Source organism: Choristoneura fumiferana, chromosome 8, assembly GCF_025370935.1.
Source record: "Choristoneura fumiferana chromosome 8, NRCan_CFum_1, whole genome shotgun sequence".
NCBI lineage: Eukaryota > Metazoa > Arthropoda > Insecta > Lepidoptera > Tortricidae > Choristoneura > Choristoneura fumiferana.
In genome coordinates, this window is record NC_133479.1 from 14,036,408 (window position 1) to 14,062,568 (window position 26,161).

The window sequence follows — 26,161 nt, forward strand, 5'->3', positions numbered from 1 at the left end:
GTTTCCAAAATTATATCACCAACATTTTTTCGTTTCGTATCATTTTATTTTTTTCATTTAATTTGTACAATGACGGCTACTGCTTTTTAATGCATCTGAGTTTTATTTAAAATTCAGTCTTCATCAATTTGTCTTCTATTTATGTGTTGTAGCTCTGACAAAAATCTGCGCTGCGATTAACTTGGTTTGCTTAAACATCAAGCCCGCTATTGTTGTCAGTAACAGTCTGTAAATATTCAAAGTCAAAGTCAAAATATCTTTATTCAATTTAGGCTATAACAAGCACTTATGAATGTCAAAAAAAATCTTCCACCACATTAAGAAATAATGAAACGTTGTCTTTAAAGAAATGTAGTTAATCTTTATTTTCTTAACTTACACTGTCCAATATTTGGTCCTTATTACCAATTAATATACTTAGTTACGATTTTCGCGAAGACTAGAAAACAATAACGACTTATATAATAAAAGGTGAATAGAGGGACAAGGAGTGTAGTTACAAATATTGCAAGAGTAAGCACGGACCCTATAAAAGTGAATAAAGACAAGTATCTTTGTATCAATCAAAAAATAAAATAAAAAAAAACCTGAAGAATTTCATGACTCTTTTATAGGGTTACCTCATGAGAAAGGAGGTGTTGCTACTGCGGGTGATACAGACGATGAGAAAGAATAAGGAAAGATCCCCAATGAGTACTGAAGACTGAGTAAATAATAATGTGCAATTTTATTTTTATATTAAGAGCGTAAAGAATATTTTGAGTTTCAGAAGTTATTTTTTTATTTTTTTTTAGTTTCACTTGCTTCCTTAAATGGGACTTGTTTTATTTTAGAGAATTACTGTGGCTACGTACGCTTTATGAAATAAAAATTCTTAAAAAATATTTTTTTTTTTTTACTTGCCACTTCTTTCTGTATTACAAGAAAAATACTGAAATTAAAAAAATGTTGAAACGCAAATATTTTAACAACTACAATTTGGTCCTAATGGTAGTTGTGGCCTCGAATTTTTCGACGATAAAAGGCACAATGTGGCTTATGGCCCTTTAAAACTTATTTAGTCCGACGAAAAAGGATTTAAAGGACAAAATATATCTATAATGTATCATTAAGAATATAAATTTTGTTTTAACAGAACCCTAGAACCCTAATACACATTATTTAATTGCAAAATTATCAATTCGCTACTTATATTTTGAAAGAAACACAAAAATGCTTCTCCTGAAAAGTGAGCATTTTGTAATTGTGGCTCTTATCGTAGGATACGACGATATATAGATATAGATGAAAACAAACTTGTAAACATTAACCTCTTCGAGCACGCGTGCTTGATTATTACAAGTGTTACAAATTCAATACAGCACTGTAATGTAAAGCAACTTGCATTTCGTACGATCTTAACTGGGCTTAAAAATATAAAACATAACATAACAACCATAATAAGAGGACCATTTAAAAATTTCAGAAAAATTTAAGGTTCATTGGGAAAACAATTATGACAAACGATGATTCGGACAAAATTTACAGTATGACTTGCGAAGAGTATGCAAACTTTAGCACTCCCGTTGTAACAACAACCGTTAAAAATAGTATTTACACTTCTTTATAAGTACCAAAACTAGCTTATGCCCGCGGCTTCGTCCGCGTGGAATTCATTTATCGCGCGCGGTTCCCTCGGGGAATGTGCACTTTTTCGGAATAAAAAGTAGCCTATGTCACTCTCTGGCCCATAAACTATCTCTATGCCAAAAATCACGTCGATCCGTCTCAAGACGGACAAACATACAAACACACACACTTTCGCATTTACAATATTAAGTATGAATATTCGCGTATTCGTGTGAAAATATGATTTATTTTCGTTTGTGAGATCAGAAGCTGCGCTATATGATCACAGCTTGCGACCCGTTATGACCTAACGATTACTTGCTAGCGTGCTACTTGCACTTGACTGAGTTAGCCGACTATTGAACATGGCCTACTAACCAGACAGCTTTGAACAAATACTAGTCAGAACAGCTTACAATTACTGACTTTACCGGCTTATTTTCATTCTGTAAAATGATTGGGGAATGATGAGCACCCGAAATGGTCTGCTAGTTATATATACCTACGTGACACCCGGTAGTATGCGATAAGATTAATATGACAATAGCGCTGAGTACAAGTACATAATATTATATTATCTATCCATTGAGAAGGTTTTTTTAGAACCATCAATGCAAAGGCGCGTTTCACACATGCAAACTCCGTTATAATGTCTATTCTTAAGCCCAGTTCCAACTTCCAAGAAGAAAAAAAACAAGTTATATTACATTGCATGGTCGTAAATTTTTATAATATTTTATTCTAGTCCGATCCCGCGCGCAAATTGATATATTATATAATTTAATACGAACTGTACCCCTAGTGTAAGTTTTCGGTTACAAAATACGTCTCGATCGCGTTCGCGTAAAATCTTAATTTGTATGGAAACACGGACATCGCAAACGTTCCGCTAGAGGCGCTGTTCATGTTTCCATACAAATTGAGATTATAACGCGAACGCGATCGAGACGTATTTTGTAACCGATAACTTACACTTAGGGCACTGGTGAGGACCTACACAGAGGTGTGTAGTTACAAAACCCATCTATTAATGCCTAGTGTACAGTATTTTTTGTTGTATGTATTTGTTGCCCAAAATATTGACTTGCTTCCATGTTGTCTCGAGTTGTTGATACTGACCGCGAAAATTCTTAAACATGTTGTAAATATTAACGTTTATTTTGCGATTTTTCACGATGTCACAATATTTCTTAGCATTTCAGACTAAAATATAATTTCTTTATTATATAACCGTTTATGTTTTTATGTTTATTATTTAGGTATTGGAAAGTGAAAAGAAAAAAATAGAATTAAGGTTCTTTATTTGGTTGTTTACTATTCTATTACGCAAAAATGGCTCAACGGATTTGACAAGTAGGTAATGTACATTACAATACAATACCATACAAGTAGTTCATAACCTGGATAAAAGTATCCTATATGTGGTTAATTAAGATACCTACTTATTGACGGAAAATTGCATAGTTCCCGCAAGATATCAATAAACGGATTATCCGCAGATGAATTAACTGACAACATTTAGCAAATACATTATAATTACGTACACATCAAAATTACTCAAGTACAATATACTATTCATTCTCCATCAAAGAGGTCAATGGCCCCTCGTCGGATGTTGCAGGCACCTGGGACATAATTGCGCAATTACACACCGGTAGTAAGACAAGCATTCATTAACGCCTCGTACGTGTGTCCGCGGCCTTACGCATATGGGTAAGGCCGCGAATTTTGACCAATTTGGACGTTTCAAATTTGGAACGCTGATAAAAAAAAACTGATAACACCTAGAGGTTTAATTTTTTTTTTATTATATGACACGATATAAACTCTCAAGGTCGCAAATGAGATAATTGATTTAAACCCTTTTAAAAAAATAATAAAAATATATTACTGTCCAAAACGTAACGAAAATTGACTATTTTTTTTGACCACGAGTACTTAATACCTTATTATTTTCATGCTATTTAACTTCTCATGATCATGATTTTGTTTAAACAAAATTTTATGATATAACGATAGTCCTACCGATTGCGGAATCATGAGAATCAAATAATTTTCATGTTTTATATTTATTTCTTTTCACGTGCCAAAAAACCACGTTTTCGTTACGAATACTTAGGTGACGCTTTATTAAGCTACCTTTAACGCCAATTTCGGTAGAAATTTGTTTTTGTACACTGGGAACTAATACTCTAATAGGGCAACATCGATGAGATAAATAAATCTCATCAGTTTGTTGACAAACAGCCATCAAAAGTGACGCGGAGGTTTTTTTTTCGAAAAAACGTCGAAAGTGCTTGTTCGATTTTAAGGGTAAGTAGTGATTATTTTTAACTGGTTGTTTTTTCATACGATAGGGTAATCTTTTCCATGTAAGTGGCATGTGTTATTATGTTCAAAATGTCGTTATTCACCATGATAAACGATTTTTTGTATAAAATACGTTACACTTTCGTTACGATTACGTTACATTTTTACAAAATGCTACGTATTTTGTACATAACGTAACGAAAAAATGTGGTAAAGGGAAGTTCACACAGAAAAATTCTAACTTACACCAGTTTATTATTAGGTTTCCAATGACTGCACGCACAGTAAGTTAGTTAGATGGATATTTTGAAGTTAAATAAATTTTAATCTGTAGGTGCAGGGATCGGCACAAGAGAATTGTGGCGAGTTCTGTGTTCACGTCCTGCTACATGCATAGCGTATTTAAAGTGAGAGACAAACGGAGAGATTCACTTACCTACTTAGTTCATTTGTTACCTAAACTTAATAATCATAATAATTTATTTCCAAAAACATCTTTTTACATTGTCCACTTAACTAAGATACTACTTCCTAAATTGGTAAAACCTGTGATTTAGGGTTTTGGCCATTTCTTTGAGGTATTTAATAGCTTGTATAGTCGAAGTCACAAGCATGCTCACAACTAGGTGGTAGGACCTTGTGCAAGGTCCGCCCGGATTGCTACCACCATCTTCCTCGCTAATCCTGCCGTGAAGCAGCAGTGCTTGCACTGTTGTGTTTCGGCGTGGTGAGTAAGACAGCCGGTGAAATTACTGGCACGTGAGGTATCCCATCATAGGCCTCTAGGTTGGCAACGCGTCTGCAATACCCCTGGCGTTGCAGATTTTTATGGGCGGTGGTGATCTCTTACTCATTCGATCGTTTGCCATCCAGTCGAATAAAAAAAACCACATCCAAATTCGTTATGCTTATAAATGTGCACCTTATTGTCAGTGTTAGAGAGGCATTAAAGATACACTTTTGGAAAGATGTTCGTCAACTAGAGGGTACTTCTACTTCCACATTCTCATGTTTAGCTCTATAGATCTCATATAGGACAGATTTAAGATCAGTATCGTCAGAAAGTTCTAGTAAAAATAAAAACTTCACTTTATTATATGACATGTATTTTTTTTTCATACATACGTTATCTAATGGGAATTTTTACCAGTTTGATCTAGGCTTTATAAAAATTTGCGTTACGTTTTATGGTAACGTCACGTATTTTTTTTATGTTATTTCTATGTCACATTGGTTAAAATTCGCGGCCTTACGCATATGCTCGAATCTTAGTACAATTAACTAATTGCATAATTCTTTCTTCACTTAAGCTAGAGACTTTCAAATTTTGCAGACATATTTTTTGAAGGTCACAGACGAGATGCACTGAGAAGGGATTTTTCTGAAAATCCTGCAGAAAATTGAATAAAGTTTATATTTCTTAGGTAGAGGTAGAGTAGAGGTGGGTAAGGTACTTCATATTTGGCATACAAGTAGTTGTAAATTTTACGCGCAATATGACGTGGTGGTTCAGCGGTAGGTATAGCTTTAGACTTGCCAAGAGGAGGTCTATTGTTCAAATCGAAATCAGAATGATTTGATTTTAGCGATTTTTCTGTTTATTTATATATTTATCTGGTTTATATATATTATTATTAATAATGCTTATTTAAATTTATGTATTCTTTAAAAAAACTAGAGACTTAATCGTAATTTTGGAACATCAACCAATGTATAGAAGCATTTTTTCCATCCATAGTTAAAAGTCCTGAAAACATTAACCAGACACCAGGTGGCCTAGTGGTTAGAGAACCTGACTACGAAGCTTGAGGTCCCGGGTTCGATTCCCGTGTCGGGGCAGATATTTGTATGAAAATACGAATGTTTGTTCTCGGGTCTTGGGTGTTTACTATGTATTTAAGTATGTATCTATCTATATAATTATATTTATCCGTTGCTTAGTACCCATAACACAAGCTTTGCTAAGCTTACTTTGAGACCAGGTCAATTGGTGTGAATTGTCCCGTGATATTTATTTATTTATTTGGTACGTAAAATCAACCTAGCCCAACTACCTACAGAAATATTCCAGATTATTTTTAAAAACCATTCAGTCTGTATACAATTAATGAATGAATGATTTATTTGTTTAACATAAGTAGTTAAGCATTCAGGAAAAATCAATGTTAACCCCAGTTTAGAGCTGCAAAAAAATCATGCAAGTTGCCTAACGTTGCGGTGCTTGATCAACCACTACAAACTTCGATCAACAATACAAAACTCGTTGGCATTACGGCCTCGCAATGTACGAGTACATAATGCAACTTGCACGATATTTTTATTGCAGGTCTAAACCGGGCTTTATACAGCGAAAACAAGGTGTAAATGTCTGCAAGTTATTAAAATTACTGAGGCCGACTTTAGCAATGATGAATTGTACTTATAATTCATTTCTGTCATTAGGTACATTTTTGATAGTTCCGCAGTGAAAGTTGTTACTACGATTACGAAATGTTTATATATATGCCTATAGTGTTGAAATTGGTTTTTTGGAATATTTTTGTATTTTTTATTTCAATTCCAAATTTTTACTTTTACGGTCATCCCGTAAAACCTAAATTGAAAATACAAACTGAAATATAGATGCACAGAAAAACCAGAAAAATAAGACCAGCACTGGGAATCGAACCCGGGTCCTCGGCATTCCGTGCCACGTGCATACCGCTACCCCACTGCTGGACAATAATTATAGTGTTGTCCAGTTTTGACTTGAAAGAAGTTACAAGTTACATTACATTTGCGAGGGTGTAAAGGGAACGAGTTTGAAGTCGTCATTCGAGCGCCGTAATGTATACAACTTGCACGACTTGCCGCAGGTCAAAACTGGGCTTTAGTACATTTCGCATAACATTACTACAAGCCTAGTCATAGTCTGAGTAATCAATCACATAATCTTTATTTATAGAGCCATTGTTTTCTAATTTATGCTACCCCGTGGTGAAATACACCGCACTATTACGTACTTACTGACTACAGATTTACAATTTTAATTGCTAGTCATTTAATCTACTTACTGTTTTAATGTTAGAGGTATTTAAATATTTAAAAAATTTCACGATCGTTAAAATATTTAGGGGCTTTTTCACCATCCATTGACTAGCGTTAACCGACGGTAAATGTGATGCCGTCTCCGTCTATTCCAGTGATTCCCAAAGTGGTCCAGGTGGACCCCCAGGGGTCCACGGGAGACTTGCTGGGGGTCTACGTAGGCGTGAACAAAAAATGGGGGTCCATAAGATGTTAATGGGGGTCCACGAAAATTTATCTGCTTTTGATAGTAAAGAGCCAAAATGTAAGCATAGTTTTTATAAGGGCCTACCTACATTGTTTTAAGTACCTAACTAAGCAGATAATAATTTTAATAGGGCAAGCGACTGGACAGAACTCAGAAGCAACACAATTTTTATTTTTTGGCGACTTTAAGAATGTGGTAGAAATGTAGCAGCAGGGGGTCCACCTAAACCAGTAAAATTTTGAGTGGTCCACGAGAAAAATAAGTTTGGGAACTACTGGTCTATTCGAACAAAATAAATAGAGACGACATCACACCTAACCGCCAGTTAACACTAATCAATGGATGGTGAAACGGCCCCTTAAGGTGTTAAATAACTAAAAATATTAAATAACTCTAAACTTAAAAGTTGTTTGCTAAGAATCGATAGGTAGTAGAATCGATTACATTATAAGTACGTATTTTAAATCAGGCTGTGTATGTGTCATCAAATTATTTTTTTATTGTGCCCAGTCTAAAGTTACAAATGCAACATACGCCAACTAAACAATATAGCGAAGTTGCATACTATCCAGATAATTTATTTCTGGCCGTTTTTCTGTCCTATCAATTTTCTTTTAAAATCGGCGAAGCGCACGCAACTGACTTAGAAATCAAGTGTAAACTGATTTAGCAGAACATAGGAACATTTTATGAAAAACTTAATGTATTAGAAAATAAATACATTACATACATTCTCCATAGCAATGTACTAAAAGCTATGAAAACGCAAAAAATATGTGCGCGTGATAAACTAGCGAGAGGCGAAGAAATGGCCATCCGATCTTGATAGAAAACCAAAACGATGACATAACTATTCCTGTACCGGTTTATTTATTATTATTTATTAGTTCAAACGAATCTCCAAACGTTTTGCTTAAAATGCATAAAGTTGTTCTTACTTAATCATATTTACTACACAATGTGAGTACCGACCGCAAACCGCATTGCACTTTTTATAGCGAGCCAAATGCGTTAGCCACAGAATGCGTTTTAGCTTTAACGCGAAATCACTGTAACGCGTGCGTGTGTCGGTCAGCGGTGAATCATGTGGTCACGGTTCCGTTCTATTAGAGATCAACAAACACGTAACTTGATAATGTGTGTACAATTGACTACAAAGATACCGATACGTCAAAAGTTACAAAAAATATAAATAAGTACTTTTTTAAATATAAAATCGCTTAGACATTTTTTTGCAACTTTGATCGAATCGATTTCTTATAGTTGACTGTACAGTCTATTGAAAAGTGAATTACCTACACTAATTTAGTAAGTATAACGGTGACCAATGTCACAAATCTGCCGTTAAATCTGCGGTTAAGTTAATTTCTGGTTGCAGAAGTCTACTCGTAATAACGTACATAATGAATAATAGGTAACCCTTGAATTCAACGAGCAGTTCGTGTATATTTATTTATTGATTTTGGAGATCTCGGAAACGACTTTAACGATTTCGATGAAATTTGCTGTGGTGATTTTCGCGGACGCACGAACGATTTAGTTTGATCTTGTCTCTGGGAAAATGTGTGTTTGTAGTTTTAGCCCGAGCGTAACTCGGTCGCCCAGATACGGCCTCCAGCAGAAGTGGATCATGCTTTACTTAATCGGATATTTGACAGCTGGTTTGACATTGGTTATCGTTTAGTAACTTGATGCAGCTTAATCTAAGACTAGATTGTTTGTTTTGTTGACTGTTTTCTGTTAATTTCATGTGTTTTTCTGTACTAAGAGTATTACATTACAAAAAAATTGTGGTAAAAAAAAACATTGAATAAAAAAAAATAAACATAAGGTTTTAGGATTCCGTAACTCTAAAGGAAAAATGATACCTTAATGGATTCATTCAGATATACCGACACTAACATTAAGTTTATCGTCTTATGCAAATGAAAAACATTTAACTGGCTTTAAGAAATACATGGAAATACTAACCGTTTTCCTCGTTAAATGTGAAATGATTTATGTTGATCTGAAATCAAGACATAACTTATCACATTCTAAAGTAGGTAATACATCAATTCATATAATAAGGCTCAAGGATTTCTAGAGCCGATTTTATCTGACATCGATATTGACATAAACCTATATGCAAAGCCAGTTTCATTTATAAACAATATCGTAAAATTATTGCAGATTATTTTATTACCTTCACTGATTATTATTTACTTTTGATTAGATTTTAGTTTCAGTCCAAGTACTTAATTATAACACAGATAATTACATACTAACAAGGCAAATTAAAAAAATGTAGACTGTAGGTAAATAACTTAAGTGAGTAACTTGTTCCATGTACATTTAGTAAAAACGCGTTTGTAAGTGTGTGCAAGGTCCGCCCGGATTGCTACCACCATCTTGCTTGCTAATCCTGCCGTGAAGCAGCAGTGCTTGAACTGTTGTTTCGGCGTGGAGAGTAAGACAGCCGGTGAAATTACTGGCACTTGAGGTATTCCATCTTAGGCCTCTAGGTTGGCAACGCATCTGCAATACCCCTGGTGTTGCAGATTTTTATGGGCGGTGGTGATCTCTTACCATCAGGAGACCCACTTGCTCGTTTGCCATCCAGTCGAATAAAAAAAAAGTTGACGTTCTATATTTTAAAAAAAATCCTCAAGTTCCATGTCAATTCTGTGCACCTCTACATAAAACAGGTCATTTAGGTAGTTACGTTTTTCACCTATAGCTACTTGAAGCCTATATTTTGCAGAGGACTAGAATACCCACATTGTTGACATCACTCTCAACCTTAGATTCAAAGAGCAAGTTCAACTAGCTACTGATTCTGAATCGCATTAGCATCGGAATCGTGCGAACATTGGTACCTTATCTAGGTCACTGTCATTTATTTCTATACTGTACCTAAATCACGTTTTTTTGTAAAACTTGCCCTACGTATCTGCACAGATAGGCACAAGAAAAATATGTGTATTTCTCTTGGTAGATTAAGTACTGTCGTACTACGTACATTTTACATTTCATTTTCATGTGTTCGTTCACATAATGCATCTGGCTCTTATTTTTTTTTATAGGTTTTATATATTTTATTTTTTGTGGCCTAATGGTGTGGTGCTAATTAGAGTTGAAGCACCCAGCACCGCGGTATTTCCCGACTGCATCCGTGTGTTATTTTACTTCGTCCTACCTTTTTTTTAATTAGAAGGAAAATTGATTAAATTGCTGTTTGTTTTGTTGTTTGCTGGTTTCTAAAATAAACTGCTTTAATGCGCTAACTGAAAAAAAAACAATATTTTTGAGTGGATGATCAAAATTTAAAGCTTTCCAACGTGAGTACGAAAACATATAATCCATACTAATATTATAAATTCGAAAGTAACTCTGTCTGTCTGTCTGTCTGTCTGTTACGCTTTCACGCCTAAACCGCTGAACGGATTTTGATAAAATTTGGTACAGAGATAGAATAGACCTTGGGAAAGAACATAGGCTATCTTTTATCGCAAAAAAAAGACTTTAAGGGGTTGAAATAGGGGATGAAAGTTTATATGGTGGAAGTTCGTCGCTGTTGATGATAAAACCATGAAACTTGGAATTTAGGCACTTATTAAGAAATAAATCGATATTTGGTTGACCTTTTTTGAAAACTCGACCTATGAGAGGATGAAATAGGGGATGAAAGTGTATATGGAAGGTAGTCATTTCGAAGATAAATCGAGAAGGCAACGGAGTGGAGTGGAGGCAACGGATGGAGCGGAGACAATGCAGGCTACATCGGAGGCAGTGAAGTAGAGCGGAGGCAGCGGAGTGGAGCTGACGCTGCTGAGCGGAGCGGAGGCTGGCGGAGCGGAGGCTGGCGGAACAGAGCGGAGGTAGTGGAGCGGAGCGGAGACAATGGAGCGGAGGCATGGGAGCGGAGGCAGGGAGGCGACGGAGTGGAGCGGAGGCAACGGAGTGGAGCGGAGGCAACGGATAGAGCGGAGACAATCTAGGCTGCAGCGGAGGCAGTCAAGTAGAGCGGAGGCAGCGGAGCGGAGCTGACGCTGCTGAGCGGATCGGAGGCTGGCGGAGCTGAGGCTAGCGGAGCGGAGGCTGGCGGAGCGGAGGCTGGTGGAGCGGAGGCTGGCGGAGCGGAGGCTGACGGAGCGGAGGCTGGCGGAGCGGAGGCTGTGGAGAGGAGGCAGCGGAGCGGAGGCAGTGGAACGGAGCGGACGCTGCTGAGCTGAGCGGAGGCTGGCGGAGCGGAGGCTGGCGGAACAGAGCGGAGGCAGTGGAGCGGAGCGGAGACAATGGAGCGGAGGCATCGGAGCGGAGGCAGGGAGGCAACGGAGTGGAGCGGAGGCAACGGAGGGGAGCGGAGGCAACGGATAGAGCGGAGCTGACACTGCTGAGCGGATCGGAGGCTGGCGGAGCTGAGGCTAGCGGAGCGGAGGCTGGCGGAGCGGAGGCTGGTGGAGCGGAGGCAACGGATAGAGCGGAGCTGACACTGCTGAGCGGATCGGAGGCTGGCGGAGCTGAGGCTAGCGGAGCGGAGGCTGGCGGAGCGGAGGCTGTGGAGAGGAGGCAGTGGAGCGGAGGCAGTGGAACGGAGCGGACGCTGCTGAGCGGAGCGGAGGCTGTGGAGCTGATTGATGGTGATGGTGATGATATTGGTGCTGATTATGATGATTGGTGATGATGATGATGATTGTGGTGATAATGATCGATGATGATGAATAACAAAAAAAAATGTTTATGAAAAAGGTCTTCATTTGAAAACTTTACCTGCGAGGGGATCTTAGCAGAGGGGATGATGCAGTGTTAGCAGAACCTTCTAAGCTCATAAGAATAATGTACGCAATGTGAGGTCATCATGAAAAATTTATGATTTTCAGATTTTTTCTTATTTATTGTGCTAAGAGCCACCTTTATGCAAAATTTCAAGTTTCTAAGACAGCCGGCAGTGCGCTATAACTTTTTCTGTTAAGGCGCTTTGTATGAAAACACCTCTTTAATGACTGTAGCTTTTGTTTGCCTTGACTTAGAAGTTTGATTTTTTCACAGCTTTCGGGACTATTGACCTGAGTTAAGGGGTTTATTATTTCAACTCGATACCGATACTCCGCTAGATAAAGGGTCTTGACAGACAGACGGACGGACGGACAGAAAAGTGATCCTATAAGGGTTCATTTTTTGCCTCTTGAGGAACGGAACCCTAAAAATCATTTATTCCGGCGCTTTTCAAATTACGACCTATTTACTTGAAAATATGGGGATGAAAGTTCTAACGGAATTCCAAACAAATTGACTATAAGTATATTTATCGGAACTATGTGTAGCTAAAATGCCGTCTTAATTGTAATCCTACCCTCCTAACTTACAATACAAAGGACGTAAGGTGTCAAGAGTTCACTATGAAGAATTAGTCCTTTTGTGTTGACAGGGTAGAGTACACGTCGTTTTGCTAAAAGTGGCTACCCGCAAAATATTTATGTTTTACTAAAGAACATGGATGGATGGATAAACAAAAAAAATACTTTATATTTATAGCAATGTATTGAAATGGTTATTTTCAGTAAGCCGTAGAAGTTTCTATGTGCTATTATTGGCAGAATAGGTATCCTAAATAAATTAAATACTTTCCAAAGTTACTATTCCACGCGGACGAAGTCGCGGGCAAAAGCTAGTTAATATATAAGCTGAAAAACAACTCTAGTGACAAATTAGGTACACAAAAAAAATATAAAGAAAAAAATATGTTGTCGGTATGACACCTCTTTAAAATATTTTATTAAATACTATACCTGCACTCTACCGCTGACGCAAATTTGAGTCAGTCAATAATTTTACAATTTTCTTTTTTTACCGACATCAAAAAAGGAGGAGGTTCTATGTTCCAATGTTTGTATTTTTTTTTATGTATGTTCACCAATTACTCAGTCAATTGAGGACCGATTTTCAAAATTCTTTTTTTATTCGAAAGAGTATTTTTCTGAGGTGGTCCGATTGCACCAAGTCAAGATCTGATGATGGGCTCCTAGGGAAATCGAGGGCAAACCTCAAATTTTTATAGGCACACCTATGGCGATTTTGGCATTTTTAGCATTAAGGTGAGCAATTACACTCAGAAAGTATCATTTGGTAACCTGGACCTGATGAAGAAGACCGAAGATGACCAATGGAAGTCATCAAAGCTAAGTAATGCTCGCTCGTCTATAAACGATCATGATTTATTCTTATCTAGGTATAAAGCAACTAAGAAAAAGCTTTAAGATAATGATTCTTTCGAACTGATCTGATGCTGAAGCCAGAAGGTAGGCAACGGAACTCTGTTATAAAATAACATAACTAAGTCGTGTTTGGGCTTAATGGAATCGTTGTGAGGTGTACTTTGGCTACGAATCACTATAAAGTGAGAAATAAAGAAAAAAATTATGTAGTCGGTTTTACTTTTTTGTAAAAAAAAAACTTTATTTATACAACAGTCTACAACCGGGTGTGGCCTGTAACATGAGCAACTAATTAAAACATAGATCGTACTGGTCAAACTGAACAACATTAGTTCAGCGACTTTTAAAAATAATTTAGTTTTTTATTTATTTTTATTACACTTTAAAGTTTTTTCGAAGAAGCAATGTAAAGCAAAATGTTTGATATTTGTATTAAAAGTGTAATAAAAATGAAAAAAAAAAACTAATTATACTTAAAAGTCGCTGAAGTAATGTTGTTCAGTTTGAGGAGTATGGTCTTTGTTTTAATTATTTGCTCATATTACAGGCCATACCCGGTATATAGTTAAAAAAAAAAGTTTTGATTTAAATTAAGCGGGACCATGATAATCCAATTACCGGTGACCTACGAGTATAGAGCCTCTGTTTTTAATATTATCCCGGGTTCTGGGTCACACGCTGTATAAGGGTTTAGTTCTATTTCGCGTTAGTTCCCTAGTTGAGAATTACAACGTGCATAATTTTATTCAGGACATGCGATATCCGGCAATATCAACAGGATGCTGCAAACAAAATAAACGCTAAAATAAGATCACTGCAGTAGTTCATACAATAAATATTTATATTTCCATATATGTTGATCACCCGTGTGGTGTCGGGTTAGAATTACACCTCTCCATTTCTTCCGTGGATGTCGTAAGAGGCAACTGAGGATATAGGTTTAGGTATACCGTAGGCGACAGGCTAGCAACCTGTCACTATTGTACCGTTTTGGCAATCTTAAAACCTAATATTGCTAAAAGTGGCTCCGAAGCGGTAACGTATACAGGCGTGATGTTTGTTTGTGTGTGTGTGTTGTGTTTGTGATCACATGTTATATACGACTATAATATATATGTATTTACGTAGTAGGTACTTATGAAATTTTATTTTCACTGACGGGGGGAGGGGGCACTTCTTGGCGGTTAAACTTCACAATAAATAATAATATTTTTTTTTTCAGCTCGATTACATAAAAAAAAAAGTTTGTCCTTGCAAAACGACCAATTGTGTAAACTGCAGGGCTACTACGAAATTCGAAAATCAAAGTTCGTGTCGTTCCGTCCCTCTGACACTTATACGGTTTAATACGAGAGTGAACGGGCGGTACGATACGAACTTGAATTTTCGAATTTTGGAGTAGGCCCTCTGGTCTGCCAAGTTTCGCAGCGCATTCTTCTTGGCAATGATGGTCTTTCCGAAAGCGCTAGTAGTTCAAAAAAACCGGCCAAGAGCGTGTTGGGCATGCCCGAAACAGGGTTCCGTAGCCATTACGAAAAAATTAAGTAATATTTTTCTAAGGATTTCGTATTTTATACGGAATCTTCCAAGTTTAGGTATATTTTATACCTTAGGATGCTATTTACTCTTAAACTACTCATAATTCTCAAGCAAACTTAGCCGTTATAGTTTTCCTTGAAAGTTTGATATACTTACTTACTACCATCCTGATTTTTTTCAAATTTTTTCACCTACCTTAATTAAATATACAAAAAGGAAATAATGAATTTAAAGTTAAAAAACAATTCGATAATCGTAATTTGTGAAAGAAAGAAAGAAATAAACATTTATTGCCACAAAACACATTAAATAAGATTGCATACAAAGTCAAAGTTTATAATTGTGACAATAGGCGTCGTGACAAAAAGTCTTCCGCAAAACTGTCGTCATTGAACAATTTTTAAACATCGCCTAAAACTTTTGCAAAACTGCGCTTTTTAAACGCGCGTTTACAGCGCGTATTTCTCTCCGTAAGGTATAAGATGTCGATGCATACAGCCATACAACTCGCACCGTGCTTATCGCGTCGCGTTTCTATCGATACAAACGCGCGTCGACAACGCGTTTTAAAGACGCGGTATGTAAAGACCCTAAAAGCAACCATTTGAAAGCAAGTTCCAGTAAATTTGCCAAGAATTAAATCCATTGTAACTGTGATGGGATAGTACCTATTATTCAACTTAACAGGTACCATGACTATTTAATAAAGCTTATGTCCACAAAAACCCGGTAGTCGTTTAAAAAAGTCAACTTGGACCGTTAACAAATCATATTATAAAAAGTTAGGCAAATCTTACTCGTGCTAAGTGTTTTGCGGTAAAGCAATTAGATAATGTTTATCATCTTCGTTTATTTAATAATTAACAGTAGCAATGAGCATCACAAATAAATCATTAGCAAATTAATCACTATTTTTTTACTTATAACTAAGCGTCATTGCTAATTATATGATACTCTTTAGGATTCCGTAGTCCTACACAGGGTACCCATATAGTTTCGCTTGTCTGTCCGTCTGTCCGTTTGCTTCTGCAAAAAAAGCTGTAATTCTGCATGAGTAGGTATACAATTAAAAAAAATTAAAAACCCATAAAACAGCAAAAATAAAAAACCGCCCGAAAAAAAAAACGCTGACAAAAAAAAATGATTATGCACTACCTAGCTGTTGCCCGCGACTTCATCTGCGAAGAATTTGTTTAACCCTATCCCGCGGGGACTATGCTGATATCCCGAAAAATTTACCTAAGTTAATTTAGTATAAGTACCTAGTAATATATTTTTTTTATCTAAGCGTCGTCGGTGTCGGGGGACCGCTAAGGTTAACAGTAAACTAAAGTACATAATATGTTGTATTTTTAAAGTATTAGTGTTTTTAACTAATATACTTTTATACTTAATATAATTAATTAACGATATAAGAATATAAGTTAATCTTATTTTGAATAGGTAGTTACCGACTACCGTTATGAAAAACAATATTATAAGTTAAGATATTTTCTTATGAATGCCATTATTAATAAGAAAATTATGAAATGTGTCGGTTATGAAGGAACATTTTCTGAAAAACAGCATTATGAGTTGAGATAATTATGTTCTTAGTAAGTAATGACATTATGAGTAAAAAAAATATGAACACTGTCTGGTTTGAGTTCCGATGTTAGTCATAAAAAATACTAAACAAAAAAAAATATGAGGAAAAAATTTAAAAAGAGTGATTATTATGGACACAAATCGGTAGTAAATTTAAAAATAGGAATAAGAATTTTATGAGAGTCAATATGGACCCAATATTGGTACTTGGTTGGTACTTGAATTAATTATTTATTATACTAACACATAGTGAATAAGTTCTTGCTCTTACCTTACTTACTCGTTCTAAATAAATTATAATTATTAAAAAATATCAAACATCATTTATCATCCTCCTTTACCGTAGAGTATAGGTATTCAAGTATCGATATTTTTGATCACCTTGACCGCTCCGAAATATCTGATGGCGACTGTACATGGCTTTTCATTACAAAAAGTTACAAAATGGAATTAAAAACATTAATTTATTTTAAAAGTAGTACCTTTTTTCAACCGATTGTAGACCGTGTACCTCAGGTTACGGAATTCCAAATCCATTGTTGAACTGAAACAAACAAACCGTGTATGAAATACCTAATTGATACTGTTATTTAAAGTAACAATCGCTATTATACAATACGTATTATATCGAAATTATTTTAATTTATTTTTTATTGTTAGTATACTCGTATTATCACAATAGTACATATACGTAGTAACCAGTACAGGAAACAGAAGAACATGAAACATTTTCTAGGGAAGCGATATGCCCGGCCTTATCGCTTCAGAGCGATATCTTCCAGGCAACCTTAACAATATGGATAAATTTCGTTTGAAATGTAACACGACAGCTTGACAGTGTATTTTGCAAAAGTTTTTTAAAATTTTCTAGTTTACTTCCCCAAAAGTGGCCCTGGCCCCAACGATCCAAATTCATTTATTAACGTTACACGTCGTTTTTGGGTTGGCTAAAAAGCAATAAACATCGGTGAGACAGACAAAGCTACGTTCGAATTTATAATAAGTAATTATTAGTTTAAGGGTTTAAGGAAGTTAAATACGGTAGGTAGGTTAAGGTGCTGTTCCACCAACGAGGCGTGACGATCGCTTAAATAAATATAATCGTTAATCTTATTTATTATTCAAACCTACTTAAAATGTGTCTGTATGTGTATTTAAGTATTATTATTTTAATGACAATAGATATACTACTACAAACTTAAACGAATTATTCAGTAGGTTATTCATGTATTAATCGCGATAGTTTTTGAAATCATTTTTAGGATTCCGGAGCTAAAATGGAAAAAAACGGAACCCTTATAGTTTCGTCAAGTCCGTCTGTCTGTCTGTCTGTCTGTCCGTCCGTCCGTATGTCACAGGCATTTTACTCGAAAACTACAAGATGTAACAACAAAAGGACGTAAGTGCCGTGAAGATACGCTCTTTTTAAGACTGTAGTAAGTGTTTTAATTGTGTTATAACTCACATAATATTACTTGATTTTTTTCGTAATGGCTACGGAACCCTATCTTGGGCGTGTCCGACACGCTCTTGGCTGGTTTTATTGTTTATAAAAGGAAGTAGGTAGGGTACCGTTACCAATTCGCAAAATTATTGGTCCCAAAATTAGTGCTGTGCGGCCGACATACATCGCGTTGCGCACCCGACTGCTTTCCTGCGGTTTTCCTGCAATCTGCTTGAGGGGTGGGGTAACTCGAATCGGTGCGGGGCGGAGCGTGGCTATTCTGTACGTTAGTATAGTACTATTATATATTCTGTGATGTTGCTTCACATTGCCACAGAATATCTTCTTTCGAATATACTTTACAGTATAATAGGAATAAAAAATAATTAATTTTAAAGTCGCTGAGCTAAAGTCGTTAAATTTGACGAGAACGATATGTTTTGATTATTTGCTGCTGTTGAAGGGCCCACTCTGTATATTCCGCAGGTTGGCGCAATATGTCTATGAGGCACTATGAGCGCAGCAATACGGTTAATTATTTTTGACGACCAGATGGCCTATAGTGGTTAGAGAACCTGACTACGAAGCTTGAGGTCCCGGGTTCGATTCCCGTGTCGCCGCAGATATTTGTATGAAAAATGTGAATGTTTGCTTTCGGGTTTTAAGTGTTTAATATTATTATGTATTTAAGTATATATCTATATAATTATATTTACCCGTTGCTTAGTACCCATAACACAAGCTTTGCTAAGCTTACTTTGGGACTAGATCAATTGGTGTGAATCGTCCCGTGATATTTATTTATTATTTATTTATTAATTATTACAATAACAAAAAACTTAACTCGTATCGCACATCGCACATCCTCTCCAATCTACCTACCTACTGTTTCCACCGAAGATGCACCAGGAGAGAATTGAAATTTTGCCATACAAATTTCGATTCAAATTCAAACTCAAATCATTTATTCAGTAAATAGGCCGCAATGGGCACTTTTACACGTCATTTTTAAACTACCAGCGCTTTCGGAAAGACCATAATTGCCAAGAAGAATGCGCCGCAAGAAACTTGGCAGAAAGTATTTTTTTCATAATAATATAATTACAAATAAAATACTTAAAAACTACAGTAAGTATACAATTAAAGAAAAAATTACAAAAAATAATAATAATAACACAGGGAGGGATGTATGGGGACCCTTAGTTACAAAACTAAACACTAACTATATCTACGTTCAGTGGAAGTGTAGAATGCTTCCACCGTCATAAATTTTACAAAAAATAATAAAAATACAGGGGTTATCAGGATTATCATCTCGCCCCGCCTCGTCTCGCCTCGCCGATGAAAACGCACCTTTCTTATCAAACAAAAAATATACTGAGGTCACGTCTTGGTCTCGTCCGTAGACTAGGTAGCGTGTGAATAACCTGCATAAATTAAAGACAAGTCATTCATTATTACTTTAACTCTCGCTACCAAAGTTGTGACCTTGATATTAAGCATGTCGTGTTTGTGAATAATACATAGGTATTACGAACGAGTTCACTATCTCGGAAGTTTCTAGAAACCGGTTCCGCTTTCTCCGAGCCATGCGGTTTCCGTGGCCATTGTTGTTTAACAAAGAAATGCATTGGCTATATTTCTAAACCTGATTTCTACTATGAAGCAAAGTTTTTATCAAATATGGAAACTAAGTGAACTGCTTGTACAATATTTACTTGTCTAATATTTGAACGCAAATCTTTAAGGAGGTATGTTTTATTTCACAATACTACCGTACCTACTTACCGTTTTTTTAATGTCATTTTGAACAGAAACTTTTTTAAAGTCGGTACAATTCGTTCTTGATCAATCATCGAGCATCAAACGTTCATACGAGTAAAAAGTTCTAAGCCTAAGGTACTTTGAGGTTGCATATGTATTAGCGGTACTGGCCATTTTAAAAGTAAATAATTAAAAGAAAAAAATGTCATCTTTCTTTTATTACATCTCGAGATATCCGACGATAAAAGTCATTATGTGTGAATTATCAACGCATATCACGAAAATTGGAGTCATTAAGAGAAGTCTCTTCGTTCGATTCTCCATACAAACGTAGTCCCGGTCTCATTTGAAAACAAGGCAACAGAAATAGATGAAATTTTGTAAGTATGGACCAGACGTAAATATCTATGCCTATGGTTTTTCAGGTTTTCATATAAACGTGTAATATCAGAATTATAGGAGCTCAAAAGTCGACAAAAAAAAGATGTCAACTTTGCACGAAAATTACAGACTAATAAAGCATTTTTACAAAAATCGAAAAACCACAGGCATAGAAAATATAATGAATATCTTGATTGTAAAATATCATTGATTTCTGTGCCTTTTCGTATAATATGAAGACAACGAAACCCAAAATTAAGCCGCCCAAATCTTGAAAAGCCTACAGTTATCTCAATATAAATTAATCACGGACGTCTTTGCGGAAGGCATGGGGGGGACGGCTGCGAGCGCTTATGCTACGAGCGATAAAGACAGCAATATCCCAAACGAATACCTAACGCGGCCGCGCGGCCGACAGGGAAACTTCTCTTAAGTTCCTCACGAAAAGTGACAAATCACCGAAAAGTATTTTTGAAGAACTGGCTAGTATTTACGGCGCATCAGGCCCTTCTCATACCAGTGTTAAAAACCAGCCAAGAGCGTGTTGGACACGTCCAAAATAGGGTACCGTAGCCATTAAGAAAAAATTAAGTAATATTTTTCTAAGGATTTCTTATTTTATACGGAATCTTCCAAGTTTAGGTATATTTTATACCTTAGGCTGCTATTTACTCATAAACTACTAAAAATTCTCAAGCAAACTTAGGTGTTATAGTTTTCCTTGAGTTTCATACACTTACTACCATCCTGAATATTTTCAAATTTTTCCACCCACCACTTTAGATTTTAGAGGGGGGGGACGCTCGATTTTAATGAAAATTTGCACTTTAAAGTTGAATATTTCGCAAAAAAATCACTGACTCGAAAAAAAATCGTCTTAGCAAACCCCTAGTGGTTTTAAAAGACCTATCCAACGATACCCCACACTATAGGGTTGGATGAGAAAAAAAAACACCCCCACTTTACGTCTACGGGAGGTACCCTAAAAAAAAATATTATTTTTTTCAATTTTTAATTGTACCATTTTGTCGGCATAGTTTACTTATATATCCGTGCAAAATTACAGTTTTCTAGCATTGATAGTTTCTGAGCAAACACGCGGACGGATAGACAGACAGACAGACATGGCGAAACTATAAGGGTTCCGTTTTTGCCATTTTGGCTCCGGAACCCTAAAAATGGAATCGGCTTTTTAAACTTGGACGGGAGTCGATCGAAGACGATCCTCGCTCAGGGAGGCCAATATCGGTTGTGACCGTTGTGACTGAAGAAAATAAAAAGTCAAGAAGTTAGTATTAGAGGATCGGAGCATTAGGGTTTGGCAAATAGCTGAAGCCTAAGGTATTAGTAAGGAAAGAGTTGGAGAGATTTGCATCAACATTTGCATATGACAAAAGTTAGTGCGCGTTGGTGCCGAAAATGCTCACAGCTTTCGATAAAGTACGACGTGCTCAAATTTGTCAGACATTTTTAGAACTGTGTGAAGATGGTTTAGATGAAGTTTGTTCCCGTATAGTAACTGTTGATGAAACATGGATCAGAAAGTATGATCCAGAGTCGAAGTCTGAATCTATGCAGTGGATCGAAAAGGGTGAAAGGCCACCGAAGAAAATCAAGGTTCAAAGATCGGCGTGTAAGCTAATGGCCACCGTGTTTTGGGATTGCGAAGGTATTCTTCTACTTGGAAAAAGGCTCTACAATAAATGCAGTTTATTATGCCGAGCTATTAAGAAAGGTGCGACAAGCCATAGTTGAGAAACGAAGGGGCAAACTGAGCAAAGGCATTTTCTTTTTGCAAGACAACGTCCCCGTTCACACCGCTCATGTTTCCAAACTTGCTCTGAAGGAAACTAGCTTCGAGGAAATTGATCATCCACCCTACAGTCCAGATCTGGCCCCTAGCGATTGTTTTTAACAGACTTCAAAAAAGGAGGAGGTTATCAATTCGGTTGTATTTTTTTTTTTTTTTTTTAATGTTTGTTACCTCAAAACTCCGTCATTTATGAACCGATTTGAAAATTTTTTTTTGAGTTCGTCTAGGAATGCTTTCAATTAGGTCCCATAAGCAGCAAATTAGGATCTGATGATCTGATCTTAAGGAAATCGAGGGAACTCTTCAAATATTGTAGGGACACCTATAGTAATTTGAATATATTTAGCAGTAACTCGTGCATTTGCTCTTGCAAATCATAATTTGGTGAAGTGGAACTGATGATGAAGACCAGATTTGACCAACGGAACTACTACTATCAATAACAAGTATTGCACGGGTTAAATTTAAATTATCATGATTAATATACTTACCTAGATAAGCAACTAAGAAGAAGCTTTAAGTTAATGATTCTTTCGAACTGATCTGATGCTGAAGCCAGAAGGTAGGCAACGGAACTCTGTTATAAAACAACGTAACTAAGTCGTGTTTGAGCTTAATGGAATCGTTGTGAGATGTTCTTTGGCTACAAATCACTAAAAAGTGATAAATAAAAAAAAATTTTAACAAAAAAGTAAAACCGACTCCAAAAAAATAAAAAAATAACAAAAAATGGAACCGACTACAAAACCCTTGAAAATATTTTTCTAGGTAAGTAGGTACGTACTAGCTCGAAGTCGGTGACTCAGCACGACCCAGCAGGAGGGATTGAAGCCCATAGTATGTAGGTGAGGTAGACGACTATTGTGAATTGTCCCACTCCTGCTGGCTCGTGCTGAGGCACCGACTTCGAGCTAGTACGTACCTACTTACCTAGAAAAATATTTTCAAGGGTTTTGTAGTCGGTTCCATTTTTTGTTATTTTTTTATTTTTTTGGAGTCGGTTTTCTTTTTTGTTAAAAATTTTTTTCTATTCAGCAATTTGAAGAAAGATTTAAGGGGAAAGCGATTTTGCAGTGATGAAGAAATGAAGGCGGCTGTACAGGAACATTTGGACAACCAAAATAAAATTTATTTTTTAACGGTCTAAAAGCATTATTTAAAAAATGAAATAAATGCATTGAATTAAAGGGAATATTGAAAAATAAAAATAGTAAAAAAATCTGAATATTTTTTTCTACCTTAGGCTTAGAACTTTTCAGCCGCCCCTCATATATATACCACATGCAGACATGTACACGCAAACCGCAGTAAGCTTACGCAGTAAACTCGTTGAGACTTCTACTTCCACTGCCGAACGGATCTCTCTAGAACGTTGCGTACTTTCGCGAGCAAACAAGCTCTGTAGCAACAAGCCTAACAAGGCTGCACAATTTAAGTACCTGCTGTGAAAACATTCGCAATTCAATTATCGAATCTACGAATGTTCAAGCATTAAGCTTGTCAAGAGGGAAATACACAAAACAAAAGATCGCGAGCATCATCATAACATACCTACATACATACAATCACACCTCTTTCCCAACAAAAGTGCAGGTAGAGACGACGATTCTGACACGCATCTTTCTCTTTTTATAAGAGAGGAGATTTAATAAGTTGTAGATGAGTCTCCAATTTTGGAAATAATTTCAACATACTTAAACTTCTTTCTTCGTTAACAACACATACACAAACTAAAAAATAGTATACCAGTTTAAAAAACATAAAATAAAAAAATTAAAAACCCCGACACCAAAAAATGCCAGCAAAAAAATAAAACGCCCGAAGAAAAAAACGCTTATGCACTACCTAGCTGTTGCCCGCGACTTCATCTGCGAAGAATTCATTTATCCCTATCCCGCGGGGACTAAGCTGATTTCCCTCAAAATTAGCCTAAGTTAATTTAGTATAAGTACCTAATATTTTTTTTATCTAGGCGTCGTCGGTGTCGAGGGACCGCTAAGGTTAACAGGAAACTAAAGTAGGTACATACATACTCGTATGTTGTATTTTTAAAGTATTAACCATCGCAGATGAAGTCACGGGCAACAGCTAGGTAGTGCATAATTATTTTTTGCGTTTTTTATTTTTGCTGGCGTTTTTTAGTCGGGGTTTTTTTAATTTTTAATTTAAGTTTTTTTATTTCATGTTTTTAAAACTGGTTTATTTTTTTAAAGTGTGTTGGATATCCTGGCTGCATCATCAGCTCATCGTGTTGCCACCATTGCATTGTATGTAGAATCAAATACTGATCAAAAGGAATCAAACGCGACATAACATATCTGCTATTATGCGTCTAAGATTCCTACCGCAGCGAACAAAAGAGCTGTGATCTTGAAACGGCTGAACCGATTTTGATAAAACATGTCTAAGATCCTTCGCTAGAAAACCATCTATCAAATAAAAAATAAAATTTAATTCGGTCCACCCGTTTAAGAGCTACGGTGCCACAGACAGACACACAGACACTCATAGCGGTCAAACTTATAGTTCCTAGTGTAGATTTTGTTGCTTATAAATCACGCGAAAACTCACGAGGCTCTACCTAATATACTTAGCGATCTGCTGGTTTGAATTTTAATTTACTTGACTCTTAACTGTTGGTATTTTTAGATTAGATTAGATTAGATTTATTTAATACCTTTTGAAAAAATACATTATAAACACATGTCAGTTAATTACAAGAAATTCACAAAAGGATCGTCAAATGTATACAAAAAATAAATCTTATTACAATCAATTGTCAGCCAGAAAAAAATAAAAAATTGATTTTAGAATGTGAAATTAGAATTCAAATCAATTATAATAATTAAAAGCAAAACAAGAATATACTTAAATCTAAGTAAAATTTATGCAATAGGAATAATCAATCAAACGAACAATAAAATAATTAAAATGTCAAAAACAATAAAAATAAATATAAAATTAAAATTCACTTTACAAAACTATGAAAAATGAAATAAGAAAGAAACAAAGGTATTTAGGGTCGAGTACTCAGAGACGTTAACTGTCATTACATGTATTCAATTGGTGTGAATTGACCCGTGATATTTATTTATTAAAAATCTGATTGTGTATTACCTCACCTAACTTACCTAACCTCTCAAAAAATCAGAGATTATTTGAGAAACACAAACACTACGACTGTATATTCATAATTATTACATTACTCCGCCGTCTAACACCACAGTTGGAAACTACGAATAATAATTCAAGAATTATTATTCGTAGTTTGGAAAGGTCCATTATCCAAACAAACTCAAAGGTAAAGTGGCTTAGGACGTAGTGTACTTACACAAATTTCGTTAATTACAACATTGAGCTCATTTTCCCCATGGTCCCTTCTTTTTGTGAGCATTGCATTATGTAACCGTCAGCAATAGAAGTGGACGAGCGGTTCGTAACTAGCTACGCACGATTTGCAACCAAGCTAAGAAGATTGGTAGATGGTTTGAACTCAGAGCGGTTATACGCATTACAACGATCCGAATCCAAGAAAATACGGATCGAAGTAATAGTCGTAGAGCTACGAGTATTTGTATGGTGAAATCGGGTGACGGAAATCGGGTCTAGTTCGTAAAGTACTATACAAATAGTTCTACGACTGCTGGACCATATTTTCACGGACTTGGATGGGATTCGATTTGGACGTAGTGCGAAACCACTCTAACCGCTTATCCACTGCCTCGTACAGACAAAGAAACTGAATCACGTACCAGGGTGGGTGGTATCTTTTCACAACCAATTTCGCTATGATTTCTTTGGCACATTATATGGGATGTCAAGATGACATTAGGTAGCACAAAGGTTCCACCCTGGTACGTGATTCAATTTCTTTGACAGTACCTACGCAAGTAGATATATTAAAATAATACATTTGTGTAAATATTTACCAATCATCTTGTTCATCAAACATAATATGATTTTCGTAATTACGAAGATTGGAGTATAATAAAATATATTACAAGGCCAGGTATTCTAACGGTTTCGTGTTATCATAAGGCCAGATCATATTGCAACATGTGTACCTAATCCTGACTGATATGCCTAACGAACCGATTCTTTAAACTTCATTTTTATTGCTTAGCTGTATTGCTGTAATAAGTAGTTTTTAGACCATTACTACTTCCATAATAAGGTAGAGGCGATTTAGCGACCACTTGCGTTAAGTTGGAAACTGAACCTTATTAATATGTTAATACGTCACA

The 26,161-nt window shown here is 36.1% G+C and overlaps 1 protein-coding gene across 3 annotated transcripts in view; it reads right to left on the reverse strand.

Annotated features, from left to right (window-relative positions):
* LOC141430577 (ATP-binding cassette sub-family G member 4) overlaps positions 1-26,161 on the reverse strand; it is a 65,093-nt gene that overhangs the window by 23,056 nt on the left and 15,876 nt on the right. For all 3 annotated transcript variants that reach the window (XM_074091350.1, XM_074091349.1, XM_074091351.1), the window contains one exon: positions 16,998-17,059. In XM_074091350.1, the coding sequence (XP_073947451.1) occupies positions 16,998-17,052 (55 nt within the window). In that variant the 5' untranslated portion in view covers positions 17,053-17,059. Of the gene's footprint in view, positions 1-16,997; positions 17,060-26,161 lie in introns of those variants that run through there.